The sequence below is a fragment of the Staurois parvus genome, unplaced genomic scaffold (genome assembly GCF_062004578.1).
Source record: "Staurois parvus isolate SC_StPar_1 unplaced genomic scaffold, SC_StPar_1.0 ptg003976l, whole genome shotgun sequence".
NCBI lineage: Eukaryota > Metazoa > Chordata > Amphibia > Anura > Ranidae > Staurois > Staurois parvus.
In genome coordinates, this window is record NW_028321771.1 from 18,102 (window position 1) to 33,662 (window position 15,561).

Below are 15,561 nucleotides of genomic sequence, written 5' to 3' on the forward strand. Positions count from 1 at the left end.
CTTGACAGCAGGCCGTTATGGAGGTGGCACTCCCTGTCAGAGTGCCACCTCCATAACGGCCTGCTGTCAGAGAGTGCCACCTCCATAACGGCCTGCTGATAGCAGGCCGTTATGGAGGCTTCTCTGATGGTTGGTCTCACCAATTCTATGTTAGAGAATCCATCAGTGAATGGTGGCTCCATTATTTGGCTTTGTCTCAGTGGTTGGGCATAACGGCAAATCCTAGTAGCAAATGTTATCACTGAAGTCCCCAAGAAATATTAGAAGCCTTTGTATGATCAAACTTGCCACAAATCAGGCAAAACTGAAATCTCCATTTTGGGTGGAGTCAGCCTTTCAGTGATCCCCGATCCACACTCAGTGAAGGAGTTGAGAACTAGACCTCCGTTTGGGTAAACACAGCCTATTGAATGAAGATGATCCAAGAACGTCCCTATGTCCTGACGGACCAATAGGCTGTTGATTTGGTTTAGTCCATGAAATATCTTCCTCCACTCAGTCGGTGATAGGGACTCTTTAACCCCAACCTCCCTCCCACAACCGTTTTATCAGAATATTATTGGTCTTATTAATGGGTAGACATATATATTTGTATCAAAACAGATGTCGCAAAGTGCCAACTTAACTATTCCACATGCTATATATAAACATATATTTTTTTTACTCGTATTTTGAAGTCTTCTAAAAGAATATTTCAGTGTGATGAATGGAAACTGAAAACGGAAACATTTTTTTTTGTTTCTATATGTTGACGCTTTGACCATGTAGGTGGTATGTTCCTGGCTTCAAGCTGTACTGAACACTGGCCATTAGACGCTCCTCGGGGGCGGGGAAGACCCACCACCCCACTTTCTATGAGCGAGTTGCAGTGCTGTGCTTGGCAATGACTCCTTGAAGTCTGTTTCACTGCCAAGTGCGAGGGTTTACCGCTCGTGAGCGTGACCCTACTATCGCTTTTTTTTTTTCTCCTTTTTCCAGCCATTACTTGTAAACTGGAACTGTACATTTTGTATTTTACTTCTAAAGCTTCTGTAAGTAAAATAACTATTTGCTTTATTAAAGATACATTTAATAGTGTGACATTATTTGTTTTATTTTGTTGTGTAATCTGTTTTTGTATGGTGTGAATTTGGCTGTATTTTATATTGATGGTATGTTTTGTTTTTTTTTAAATTTTCATTGCAGTTATCTAGAAATCGTCTTTTCTGCTGCATAACGGGCTGTTCCCCTTTATCTTTATTTCATAGGGCCGCTATCCCTGTCCCACCCACTGTTTAGTTCATTCATGTAGTGGGAGGAGACAGGCCCCAATCTGACCTGCCCACTGTCTAATTCATTCATTCATTGGTGTAGTGGGAGGATCCAGGTCCTGGTCTGACCCGCCCACTGTGTGGTGCATTAGTTTAGTGGGAGGACTGATGGTCCTGGTCTGACCTGCACACTATGTGGTGCATTCATTAGACCAGGACCTGGTTCCTCCAACTGTACTAATGAATGCACCACATAGTGTGCAGGTCAGACCAGGACCATCAGTCCTCCCACTAAACTAATGAACTACATTGTGGGTGACTCAGACCAGGACCTGGTTCCTCCAACTGTACTGAGTCACCCACAATATAGTTCATTAGTTTAGTGGGAGGACTGATGGTCCTGGTCTGACCTGCACACTGTGTGGTGCATTCATTAGTACAGCTGGAGGAACCAGGTCCTGGTCTGAATCACCCACAGTGTAGTTCATTAGTTTAGTGGGAGGGCTGATGGTCCTGGTCTGACCCGCCCACTGTGTGGTGCATTAGTTTAGTGGGAGGGCTGATGGTCCTGGTCTGACCCGCCCACTGTGTAGTGCAGGGATGTCAGACTCAATTTAATCGTGGGCCGCATCACCATTATGGCCCTCAAAGGGCCGGTTGTATCTGTACGACTAAATAACCAGAGCATCCCCCCCCCTTAAATAAGATGTGAAGAGCCTTCCCAACCATCAGAAGCATTCCCCCTTACCTTGTGCTGCTGCTGGGAAGAAACTGGAGGTGGAACTAGGAAGCAGAAAGTGCAGAGTCTACTAAATGCTGAGACCATGGGAGGCGGAAACAAGGGGGTACTGCAGCCACACAGAGAGACGCAGTATCTGATGGAGGAGTTCTGCCCTCCCCCATGCTGCCGACTTTTGAGACATAGTTTGGGGTGGAGACGAGGGGTGTGCCACAGATGCAGGAGAGTTGCAAGGGCCTCATAAAATGGTTGGTGGGCCGGATTCGGCACGTGGTGTAGTGGAAGGACCCAAGGTGCTAATCCAACCTGCCCACAGTGTGGCCCATTTATTAGTGTAGTGTGAGGACCCAGGTCCTGGCCTGACCCACCCAAGGTGGTATAGTTCATTCATTAGTGTAGTGGGAAGACCTATATTCCTACTGTGCAGTTCCTTGGTGCAGTGTGAGGACCCAGGTCCTGGTCTGACCCAACCATGGTGGTATAGTTCATTCATTGGTGTAGTGGGAAGACCTAGTTCCCAGTCTACCCCCACACGGTATATTCCTACTGTGCAGTTCCTTGGTGCAGTGGGAGGACCCAGGTCCTGGTCTAACTTGCCCACTGTCTAATGCATTCATTAGTGTGGTAGGAGGATCTGTTTCCTAGTCAGACCCTCTCACTATGTAGTTCATTGGTGCAGTGGGTGGACCCAGGTCCCAACATGACCCACCCATGGTCTGGTTCAGTCATTGATGTAGTGGGAATGCCAAGGTCCTGGTCGGTGTAGTGTGAGTGGCCTGGTTCCTCGTGTGACCTGCCCACGGTGTAATTTATTCATTAATGCAGTGGAAGGACCTAGTTCCTGGTCTGACCTGCCCACTGCGTAGTCATAAATGATGTGGAAGGACTTGGTTCCTGGTCTGACCTGCCCACTGCGTTGTCATTAATGCAGTGGAAGGATCTAGTTCTTGGTCTGACCCACTCACTGTCCAGTTAATTCAGCAGTGTAGTGGAGGATTCATGTCCTGGTCTGACCTGCCAACTGCGTAGCCATTAGTGCAGCGGAAGGATCTGGTTCCTGGTCTGACCTGCCCACTGCCTAGTCAACGCAGTGGAAGGACCTGGTTCCTGGTCTGTCTAGTTCATTCAGCAGTGTAGTGGACGATTCATGTCCTGGTCTGGCCTGCCCACTGTTTAGTTCATTCATTAGTGCAGTAGGATGTGATTCTCCTTTCTTCCTCCCATATGACGGTGTTGGTTGCGGACTGGAGTGTAACCAGTCTCCTTTCTTTGCTCCTACTGATGAATGGAGTCATGTGGAGGTAGGCCAGCTTGAATATGAAATTGTGCTGCACCCCGCATGGGGAAGAGACACCAGATAGCTTTAGGCTCCGTGCACACGGGGCGTTTTAATAACGCTGGTAATGTTAGCTGTGTAAAGTCACGTTAAAAACCTGAGTTTTTCTGCATTTTTGTATTAGTGTTTAGCCAAGTTTTTTCACGGTTGCGTGTTTTGTTTTTTTTAACCAAAAAATAAAACTTTTCTGGTCAAAAAAAATCCAAAAAACGCCGGTTTGCCACGATTTACTGCATTTTTCAGCGTTAGAGCTTTTTTACAGCTAAAAAAACTCCTCTAGAAACCCACTAGTTCTGGGGGGGTTTTTTCCAGCCAAAAAATGCCCCTGCCAAAAAAACGTTGATTCTAGTCTGTGTGTATGGACACATAGGATAACATGCTGGGGGGTTTACTGGCTGTAGAAAAAAAAAAAAAAGTAAAAAGCCTAAACAACTGCTGTAAAAACATCCCGTGTGCATGAGGACTTAAAGTGTATCTAGACCCTCAGAGGAAAAGTTATTTTGTCTCACCATCCCCTGTATGATTATATTGCATTATTGGGGCCCTAAGCCCTTCTCCCCTGAAGCCATGGTTTCTATGCACTGCACTGATGATGGCCAAAAAGTATGAAACAGCTGAAGGCTGTTAGGAATGGACTGCTCTATAACATTAGGCTGTATATGTACGGTAAAGAAGCCAACATACTGGAGCATCAAGCTGACAAATAAAGGAACAATTTGCATGGCTCCACCCCCTGCCCGGAAATGAGAAATGATTATTTTATTCTTGGGACATGTGAAGACCTTCTCTTCTAAGAAGGCAATACTGTGCTTACATCTAAAAAACATTCAAGGCTAGGTTCACCTTTTGGAGCACGTTACATACATTGCTCCAACTCATTCCCACCCTGACGGGGGGTTCCTTTCCCCTGCACCCATTTCAAAATCGGGATTCTGCCTGAACAGCTGCATCATTTATTCACAAGAATTTGAATAAACTACAAATTCTGTCTTCCACTGCAGCTTGTAGTTCTTAATGAATTGTGAGGGAACAGATGAGCGTCCTTGTAGTTCATGGACACTTCGTCCAGTTTTGCAATTAACAGCTCATACAGAGGTACGGGACACAAAGGTGGAGGCAGTGTCTGCAGGAGGCCGACATTGCACCATGAGTGCATTGCTCTGCTGACTTCTGAGAAAAAAAAAAAAAATAAATGCACCCCCCCCCCCAAAAAAGTGTGCATTTATTTCAGGTACTTATACAGCGCCGTCAATTTACGCCACGCTTTACATATATATTGTACATTCACATCAGTCCCTAACCCTCAAGGGGCGTACAATCTAAGGTCCCTAACTCACATTCATACATACACATACTAGGGGCAGTTTAGACAGGAGCCAATTCACCTACCAGCATGTCTTTGGAGTGTGGGAGGAAACCGGAATACTCAGAGGAAACCTACACAGGCACAGGGAGAACATGCAAACTCCAGGCAGGTGGTGATGTGGTTGGGATTCAAACCAACGACCCCAGTACTGCCAGGCGGAAGTGCATTTAGCCACTGTTCTGCCCTATTTACCATGCCGGCATTGACCCTTGATGTATTTACACCAACATGTTCCCTTGGAAAAAAAAAAAAAGTGCAGAAAGCCGATCTGTAGTTTTCTTCTTTTAATTAAATAAAGTGACCTAAAATCCAATCAAGATATACAACTTCAAGTAGACAAAATATTTACAGTCACAGCCAAATCTTTCTGGTGCAGTGAGCTCTGCCATTTGGTCCCCCTTTCAGGCCATGTTTTCCATCTCTTCTCTGTGAATAACTAAAGAAAGTTTGATTAAAAAAAAAGACAGTAAGCTGCAGTTCTGGGTCCTAGACTGGCCACTGGCTAGAGCTGTTCACTTGGCTCCATCTTGTGGACAAAAACTGGAACTTCACCAGAATGGAAAAATGTTCTCCCAGCCAGCGCTGTCAGGGTTACATTCCGGGTTCTGTCATTCTACAGCCAGAAGTCGCCGACTAAAGATGGAGAGTCTACAGGTAACACTACAGCATATGCAGGCTGCATATAGAGATACACACAGGAGGTTTGAACAGGGATGGGGACTGGCACACACTTCAGAACACTGGTTTGGGTGGGGGACTGGCACACAGTTTAGGATCCTGGTTTGGGTGGGGATGGGGGGCTGGCATCAGCTATGGTTGCCAAGTAGATGAGATTCCTGTGCAGAACTTGCTGGTACCTGCAGAAAAAGAAAAAAAAAAAAAGGAAGCCATCAATACTAAATCATGCGATAAAGCCTTACTGCATAAATGGAAACTAATCCGGTTTCTCTAATTAGCCACTTCAGTCCCGAGACATTTCTGGCACTTTTTGTTTTTTTAATTTTAAAATCAGTATTTTTTGCTACAAAATTACTTTGAACCCCCTAACATTATATATATATTTTAAATCAGAGGCCCTAGAGAATAAATTGATGGTTTTTGTTTTTAATGGCACACGGTATTTGTGTAGTGTTTTATCAAGTGCAAATTGTGGGGGGGGAAATCCCCACTTTAAAATTTTATTGCAAAAAAAAAAAAAAAAATACATAACCCAATTATTTTTGTACTCTAAAAGATGATACACTTATAGATAGGTACCAAACATGTCACGCTTTAAAATTGTACACGCCCTTGCAATGGCGACAAACAACGTAAATTTTACTGTTAACCTGTAAAGGCTTTTAAAGCGTCACCTGTGATCACTTTATATTTACAAAGGTAAACTAGTGCTAGAATTATTGCCCATGAGCCGACTATCGTGACGCTGCCTCGTGTGTGGGACAATCTGTGTTTGCATGTGTGGGGGACTTACATAGGTTCACTTTTGCGCAGTGGGACAAGGGCACTATCATTTTTTTAAATAATTTTTATTAAATTAATTTTTTTTTTTTTACACATTGCCACTTTCTATGTTTTTTCTTTTTTGTATCATCCCCTATGACAGCAATAGACACCTGACAAGTATTTTTTTTATGGAGAAATCTGGGGTCTATGTGACCCCACATCCCTCCTCTGCACTTGAAAGCATTCAAAACACACCAAGACCCTCCCTAGGAGGAACACAGGACAGCAATAAAAACCTGACAGACCCCTCACTACTCCACCTAAAACATAAATAAATACCACAACATACAAAGCCATCCACAACACTGCCTCCAGCTACATCACCAATCTCATCCACAGATATCGCCCACTCCGCTCCTCCCAAGACATAGTGCTCTCTATCTCTCTCATTGTTGCCTCCAAAACTTCTCCAGAGCCTCTCCCAACCTCTGGATCTCTTTCCCCCCAGTATGTCTGGATAGCCCCCACCCTGTCTGCCTTTAGGCGATCATTGAAAACTTACTTATTCAGGGAAGCCCACCCCACCTCCACCTTGTAGGATATTGTAATTTGAGATATGTTTCTAAATGGTTAGCACTTCCGCCTGGCAGTACTCGGTTCGTTGGTTCGAATCCCAACCACAGCACCTCCTGCCTGGAGTTTGCATGTTCTCCCTGTGCCTGCGTGGGTTTCCTCCTACACTCCAAAGACATGCTGGTCGGTGAATTGGATCCTATCTAAATTGTCCCTAGTATGTGTATGTATGAATGCGAGTTAGGGACCTTAGATTGTACACCCCTTGAGGGTTAGGGACTGATGTGAATGTGGGCAACACAGTGGCTAAATGGTTAGCACTTCCGCCTGGCCGTACTGGAGTCGTCGGTTTGAATCCCAACCATGGCACCACCTGCCTGGAGTTTGCATGTTCTCCCTGTGCCTGCGTGGGTTTCCTCTGGGTACTCCGGTTTCCTCCCACAATCCAAAGACATGCTGGTAGGTTACTTGGCTCCTGTCTAAATTGTCCCTAGTATGTGTATGTATGAATGTGAGTTAGGGACCTTAGATTGTACACCCCTTGAGGGTTAGGGACTGATGTGAATGTACAATATATATGTAAAGTGCTGTGTAAACTGACAGAGCTATATAAGTACCTGAAATAAATAAATTTTATATATATATATAGTATTCTCATGTTATTGAACAGGCCAGCATAGGACTGGGCTAGATGTGTTTTACACACCAAAAGGACAGCTAAGGACTCCTTATTATGTTAATTTATGCACAAGGTAGTTACCTTCCCTTTGTTATGTTGGGTTAACCTGTTTTTGGGTAAATATGTGGAGAGTTTCAGACCTATTTGCAAATCAACCAGTATTGTAAAATGCAAGCCTGCCTGATTAGATTGGGAAAGTTCTTATTCATGGTGTGCTTGTTTATGGTGAAGAGAACAGTTTTGCCAAGAACAAGACCAGGAGGATCTATTTCACTTTTTAATTAAAATCTATGCATACGGCTGTTCTAGGACTAGACACATAAGATCAAACATGCTCCTAAAACCAAGCAATCAGATTGCTCAACACTTTGGTCAATGGGAAAAGGTGTATATTAGGGAAGGTTTTCTTTGGTTGAGGTCGGTCTGGAGAAAGGGCTGGAGAAAGTGTGTCCTTTGAAGGTTTCTGATGATTGCTGAATACCCTGTCATGTGCCTTGTCTGTACCTCTGCTTCATGAACTGTCGCTGAACTGACTACATGCATGTCTCTGGAAAAGAACTCTCAGGACTAGTTGCTGTGGGAAAATACATTTATAAATTTACACATAGTCATCCATCCTCCTCCGAGTAATAGAAGACAACACACCTAAGAACTGTACTTGAGCCATCAGATCACCCCCCCCAGCTATCACCTTTTGCACCACCTCCCCCTTCCTTTAGATTGTAAGCTCCACAAGCTGGGCCCTCCGATTCCTTCTGTCTCCCGTTATATTGTAAAGTGCTGAGCAAACTGTTGGCGCTATATAAATCCTGTATAATAATAATATATAAATCCTGTATAATAATACTCTATGGTTGTATATGCAGTATAACCTGATCATGTACACAGATCTATTAATCAGACAGACATAAGGGTGGGAGGAAAGACAGACAAATATGGGACAGACGGGAACTCCCAGCAGGCGCAGTGCACCCCACTCCCCCCCCCCCGGTACTCACTGGGAACACTCGGTGGCTCTCCCCTTGCTCTGATATTCCACAATACAGCGGATGAGTTGGTCGTTCTCTTCCAGCAGCTGGACAGGAAAAGAACAAATAATACGATTAGCGGGGTGGTGAAGGTTACAGTTCACCTTCAGGAGTGTGTTCCACCAAAATTTAGGGTTCAATATGTTCCAGCTCCTTCCCTCATCCCCCACCTGTGACAGCGGGTAGGGGGTTCATCTCCCCGCACCCACTGTCACTTTTTGAAAACTGCACAGTTGTGCAGGGCAGGGAGGATAGGCTGTCCTCCTTGATATGAAAGGGGGGGGAGGGATAGGCTGTCGTCCTTGATATGAAAGGGGGGGGGGAGGGATAGGCTGTCCTCCTTGATATGAAAGGGGGGGGGAGGGATAGGCTGTCCTCTTTGATATGAAAGGGGGGGGGAGGGATAGGCTGTCCTCCTTGATATGAAAGGGGGGGGGGGAGGGATAGGCTGTCCTCCTTGATATGAAAGGGGGGGGGGAGGGATAGGCTGTCCTCCTTGATATGAAAGGGGGGGGGAGGGATAGGCTGTCCTCCTTGATATGAAAGGGGGGGGGGGAGGGATAGGCTGTCCTCCTTGATATGAAAGGGGGGGGGGGGAGGGATAGGCTGTCCTCCTTGATATGAAAGGGGGGGGGAGGGATAGGCTGTCCTTGATATGAAAGGGGGGGGGAGGGATAGGCTGTCCTCCTTGATATGAAAGGGGGGGGGGGAGGGATAGGCTGTCCTCCTTGATATGAAAGGGGGGGGAGGGATAGGCTGTCCTCCTTGATATGAAAGGGGGGGGGAGGGATAGGCTGTCCTCCTTGATATGAAAGGGGGGGGGAGGGATAGGCTGTCCTCCTTGATATGAAAGGGGGGGGGGGGATAGGCTGTCCTCCTTGATATGAAAGGGGGGGGGGATAGGCTGTCCTCCTTGATATGAAAGGGGGGGGGATAGGCTGTCCTCCTTGATATGAAAGGGGGGGGGGATAGGCTGTCCTCCTTGATATGAAAGGGGGGGGGGGGGATAGGCTGTCCTCCTTGATATGAAAGGGGGGGGGGGAGGGATAGGCTGTCCTCCTTGATATGAAAGGGGGGGGGAGGGATAGGCTGTCCTTGATATGAAAGGGGGGGGAGGGATAGGCTGTCCTCCTTGATATGAAAGGGGGGGGGGGAGGGATAGGCTGTCCTCCTTGATATGAAAGGGGGGGGGAGGGATAGGCTGTCCTCCTTGATATGAAAGGGGGGGGGAGGGATAGGCTGTCCTCCTTGATATGAAAGGGGGGGGGGGATAGGCTGTCCTCCTTGATATGAAAGGGGGGGGGGGGATAGGCTGTCCTCCTTGATATGAAAGGGGGGGGGGATAGGCTGTCCTCCTTGATATGAAAGGGGGGGGGATAGGCTGTCCTCCTTGATATGAAAGGGGGGGGGGATAGGCTGTCCTCCTTGATATGAAAGGGGGGGGGGGGGGATAGGCTGTCCTCCTTGATATGATGAGGGGGGGAATAGGCTGTACTCCTTGATATGAAGGGGGGGGGGGGTTATAGGCTGTCCTTGATATGACAAGGGGTGGGGGGGAGATAGGCTGTACTCCTTGATAAGAAGGGGCTGGCCATGTGATCACCTCCTCCACTGCTGGGGTGAGGGGGGTAGGCTGTACGCCTTGATATGAAGGGGGGGGTCTGCAGATGTACTTCCTAGTATGGAGAGGGAGGGGTCATGTGATCACTTCCTCCCATGTGGCAGTGATGGCACCTGCTGATTGGCCTGATGCTATCACCCTCCCCTCCTTTCACATCCCGGAGGGGAAGTATGTACAGCCGATAGATCGCCATTAAACATGTCACCCCTCCCCCACACAGACACTGCACGAGGTCAGCCAGGGCCCCACCAAGCTTGAAATCCCGTCCTCCCCCTACCCGGACCGCTCACCCTCTGTACATTGTCCTCCGGGATCTGCGCCCGGCCCCGGAGCCGCTCCGGTACGAACACCAGCGACATCTCTCCCGTTCACACCTCTCACTTCCGGTGCACTGTTATCGCGTCTTCCAGCGTAACTACGCCAGCCGAGCGTATGGTAAGGTCGCACGCTGGCTCCGCCCCCTCACCTGAGAACACAGAAACCCGCGATATCGGCCCGGAGTTTAGATTTAAAGGGGAACGCCACCTAAATCACGATTGTGTTTGAACCCCGTGCATGGTGTCCCCTCGTTAGGCTGGAATTGTAAAGGAAGATTTGTAGTGAAGATGAGAGGCATGTCTCTGTATAGAGTAAGCTACACCTGTCATATGATCTTCCACGACATTGCTTCGCCCATGCGTAGGAGATGCTCCATGTGTGATCATTGGCTACCAGCCGCGCCACTTGTGTTCATTGGCTACCGTCTACGCCTCATGTGTTCATTGGCTACCGGAAGCGCCACTTGTGTTCATTGGCTACCTGCCGCGCCAATTGTGTTCATTGGCTACCGGCCGCGCCACGTGTGTTCATTGGCTACCGGCCGCGCCACGTGTGATCATTGACTACCGGCCGCGCCACTTGTGTTCATTGGCTACCGGCCGCGCCACTTGTGTTCATTGGCTACCGGCCGCACCACTTGTGATCATTGGCTACCGGCCGCGCCACGTGTGTTCATTGGCTACCGGCCGCGCCACGTGTGTTCATTGGTTACCGGCCGCGCCACGTGTGGCCATTGGCTACCGGATGTGCCACGTGTGGCCACTGGCTACCAGCCGCTTCCTGTGCAGTCATTGGCTACTGGCGGCTCCATGTGTGGTCATTGGCTACCGGATGTGCCACATGTGGCCAGAGGCTACGAGACACTCCGTGTGGTCATTGACTATCGGCCACGCCACGTTTGGCTATTGGCTACCGGATGTGCCACGTGTGGCCACTGGCTACCAGCTGCTCTCTGTGTGGTCATTGGCTACCGGATGTGTCACTTGTGGCCACTGGCTACCGGCCGCTTCATGTGTGGTCATTGGCTACAGGCCGTGCATCATGTGGTCATTAGCTACAGCCCGATACATGTTGGCTGATTGATGGACCCCAATGTAAATGGCTGTTCAGAAGTCTCTCTGGAGCGCAGTGGGCCCTGGTAGGTCTTCAGAACATCAGCAGTAGGCGGAGTCAGGAGAAGGGGGGCTGTCTTCACATAGATGGGGGCCTGTGGGGCGACTTCACACTGCCCCCAAGTGCAAGCTAAGCCGCAGGTTTTGCGCCATTACCCACAGACTTCTATGAGGTCTGGCGGTTTCTGAAGACCACAGATGCAGCATGCAGGAGTTTAGGGACATCAAAACCACAGGACCTCATCGAAGTCTATGGGAAAGTGCGGGTAACTGGCTGCACTTTAGCAAAAGCACATGGGGGTAGTGTGAAGCCATTCAATGGCAGGTGGCCCACTTCATGGACCTGCACAGAGCTCCACACACACCCCAGAGAGCACTCACAGATGGTGGTGATGCACAGATCACAGACTGGCTGCCATTAGGGCCGATGAAAGGATTATTGTCCACACCGGCCAAGGTACCACCACTCCACCCCCCCCCCCATTGACAGGAGAACACCCACTAAAGTCACTCAGGTGCTGAGCACTGTATTCTGTAAGAGCCAACAGTATGCTGTATTTGTATGCTCCCCGGACGGGAGACACTCTTACCTCACCCAGCAGGACCAGTCTAGATGAAAGAAACAGGAGCCAGAGTCCGATAGGCGGAGCTGATGGAGCCGCTGTGCACAGAGGAGGTTTCTTCTGTGCGCAGCTGAAAATTTCACCATCGGTTGCTAGCAGCCCTAGCTACCACTGACGTCTAGGCTCCTGCAATGGACTGATTCTGCTCCCTCACCCCTTAGGGAATGGAAGACAGTTACTGTCAAAATCCAAATCCCTAGCAAATGGCTGGGGATTCGGATTTTACCGTTCCCGTCCTGGCAGCTGCCTAATGCTCACGTCAGCACCAACTGCCGTTGATTTCAACAGGATGCTAGGAACACCTGTGCAGGTGAGGATAGCCCTTCACACAATAGTATAGATTGGTACACCCTGTAAATGATGTCGTAAACCACTGCTCTCCTAACTGTGGTCCAGGGGGCAAATGCAGCCCTTGGGGCAATATTATTCCTACTGGCAGCAATAATGGGGCACTATTACTCCTACTGACACAAATGATGAGACACTATTGCTCCCACTGACACCGATGGGGCACTATTTCTCTTAGTGACACAAATGATGGGGCACTATTCCTCCCACTGACACCAATGATGGGGCACTATTCCTCCTACTGACACCACTACTGGGGCACTATTTCTCTTAGTGACACCAATGATGGGGCACTATTTCTCCCACTGACACCAACGATGGGGCACTATTCCTCCCACTGACACCAACGAAGGGTCACTATTCCTCCCACTGATACCAACGATGGGGTACTATTCCTCCCACTGACACCAACGATGGGGGCACTATTGCTCCCACTGACACCAACGATAGGGCACTATTGCTCCTACTGACACCACTACTGGGGCACTATTTCTCTTAGTGACATCAATAATGGGGCACAATTGTTCCCACTGACACCAATGATGGGACACCATTGCTCCCACTGACACCAATGATGGGACACTATTCCTCCTACTGTTGTCAACACTGAAACCAACAAGGAAGCACTGTTCACTCCCACTGATGCCAGGGCATGTTATACTCACACTGCTCATAGCCTGCTCCCCCCTCAATGTCTGATGGACAGTAAACTGGCCCTTTGTTTACAAGGTTTGGAGACCCCTGCCTTAGAGGATAAGTTCACCTTCCCATTAAAAAAAAAGAAATGGAAAGGGTGAGCTAACTCTTCACAACACCCTTCCCTCTCCCCACTGCACTGCTATGCACTGCCCACCCAACGCCAGCTGGCACAACAGGCTACACACTTGAAAACATCAATGAACAGCCCCAGAAGATATGTTGCACCATAATACTAGTGATCAATAGTCAGCATGGTCACATGACTGCAGTGTCCAAAGATAATCTTTATTTTGGAACACAATCCTTCAGAAGAAATTCTTACTGAGCAGCATGGTCACACTGATCAATGACATCTCATGAGCCACCACAGCTGTGTATATTTTTTACTCATCTGGCCCATTTACACCTACAGGCATGAGCAGTGGCACCTATGTGCAGTGGGGGCTAGGGGCCCATACTGAGTGTAGATTCATTCATTTAAACAAAAAAAAATTCTTAATTAAAAAGGTGACTATCTCTTTACTGGTTATAGTAAAATCAAACATGTTTCAGGGGCTTATCGATCCTTCCTCAGGGCTTAAGAAGACAAGAAGCTAGAAAGCTATTAGAACTTGACATCACATGAGCATATAGATTTTTTTGCATTTGTGCAGGACTACAGCGGCACAAATGAGAATCGTTCTTTTGCTTTTAGATTTTTTTTTTTTTGCACTTTTTCTTTTAACTTTATTGCTATAAGAATTGGTGAATGCCCTTGGTGGTAGCTTGGGCAGGGACAGGTACTCTTTATGGAGGGAGCAGGGGTCTAATAGACCCCTGATCCCTCCAAGGAAGCTGTTCAAACAAATTTGTTTGATTTGCTGCGTCCCTGACCAAAAGATTTGAGAAAGACACAAATATTAATTTTCACAAAGTCTGCTGCTTCAGTGTTTTTAGATATTTTTGTCACGTTACTATGATATACTGATAAACAGTGATTAAAAAAATGATCCTTCAATTTTTTTTGAGCAGAGTCTAGCATCAAGTCAATTAAAATCCTGGGATATTGATCTGGTCCGTGAAGTAGCAGAGGGGGTTGTTCATCAGTTTCAGATGCTTTGGTGTTTGTGAAATTAACAACAGGTGCACTAGATGGGCAACAATGAGACAATCCCCAAAACAGGAATGGTTTTACAGGTGGAGGCCAGTGACATTTTTTCCCCTACTCATCTTTTCTGTTTTTCACTAGTTTTGCATTTGGCTAGGGTCAGTGTCACTACTGGTAGCATGAGGCCATACCTGGACCCTACAGAGGTTGCACAGGCAGTCCAACTCCTCCAGGATGGCACATCAATACGTGCCATTGCCAGAAGGTTTGCTGTGTCTCCCAGCACAGTCTCAAGCGCATGGAGAAGATTCCAGGAGACAGGCAGTTACTCTAGGAGAGCTGGACAGGGCTAGAAGGTCCCTAAACCCATCAGCGGGACCAGTATCTGCTCCTTTGTGCAAGGAAGAACAGGATGAGGACTGCCAGAGCCCTACAAAGTGACCTCCAGCCGGCCACTGGTGTGAATGTCTCTGACCAAACAATCAGAATCAGACTGCATGCGGGTGGCCTGAAGGCCCAACGTCCTCTAGTGGGCCCTGTGCTCACTGCCACCATAGAGCTTGATTGGCATTTGCCATTGAACACCAGAATTGGCAGGTCCACCACTAGCGCCCTGTGCTATTCACAGATGAGAGCAGGATCACCCTGAGCATGTGAGACTTACATTAAGTTTATGCATAGAGTCAGTATTTGCAGTGTTGACCTTTCTTTTTCAAGACCTTTGTAATTGGCCCTGGCATGCTGTCAAACTTCTGGGCCACATCCTGACTCATTCTTGCATAATCAATGCTTGGAGTTTGTCAATTTGTGGGTTTTTTTGTTCATCCGCCTCTTGAGAAATGACAAGTTCTCAATGGGATTATGATTTGGACAGTTTCCTGGCTATGGCCCCAAAATGTAAATGTTTTGTTCTCCAAGCCACTTCGTTATTACTTTTGCCTTATGGCAAGATGCTCCATCATGATGGAAAAGGCATTGTTTGTCACCAAACTGTTCTTGGGATGGTTGGGAGAAGTTGCTCTCGGAGGATGTTTTTGTACCATACCTTATTCATGGCTGTGTTCTTAGGCAAAATTGTGAGCCCACTCCCTTGGCTGAGAAGCGACTCCACTCATGAATGGTCTCAGGATGCTTTATTGTTGGCATGACACAGGACTGATGGTAGCGTTCACTTTTCTTCTCCGGACAAGGTTCTTTCCAGATGCCCGAAACAAATCGGAAACAGGATTCATCAGAGAAAAGGACTACCCCAGTCCTCAGCAGTCCAAACCCCGAACCTTTTGCAGAATATCAGTCTGTCCCTGATGTTTGTCCTGCAGAGAAGTGGCTTCTTTGTTGC

General features: G+C 47.7%; 1 protein-coding gene across 1 annotated transcript; it reads right to left on the reverse strand.

Annotated features, from left to right (window-relative positions):
• Nucleotides 1-4,960: 4,960 nt before the first annotated feature.
• LOC149427140 (SS18-like protein 2) lies at nucleotides 4,961-10,475 on the reverse strand. Its single transcript, XM_089668221.1, has 3 exons — nucleotides 10,326-10,475; nucleotides 8,385-8,461; nucleotides 4,961-5,548 (listed from the first exon to the last, which is right to left on the reverse strand). The coding sequence occupies exons 1-3, from the start codon at nucleotides 10,392-10,394 to the stop codon at nucleotides 5,461-5,463; spliced, it is 234 nt and encodes a 77-aa protein (XP_089524347.1). The 5' UTR covers nucleotides 10,395-10,475; the 3' UTR covers nucleotides 4,961-5,460.
• Between the last annotated feature and the right edge of the window lie 5,086 nt (nucleotides 10,476-15,561).

Coding starts and splice junctions, on each gene's coding strand:
- LOC149427140 (XM_089668221.1), bottom strand. CDS start 10,394: ATGTCGCTGGTGTTCGTACCGGAGCGGCTCCGGGGCCGGGCGCAGATC. Junction 8,462..10,325: donor CGGAGGACAATGTACAGAGG/GTGAGCGGTCCG, acceptor TTTCCTGTCCAG/CTGCTGGAAGAGAACGACCA. Junction 5,549..8,384: donor AGAGCCACCGAGTGTTCCCA/GTGAGTACCGGG, acceptor CTTTTTCTGCAG/GTACCAGCAAGTTCTGCACA.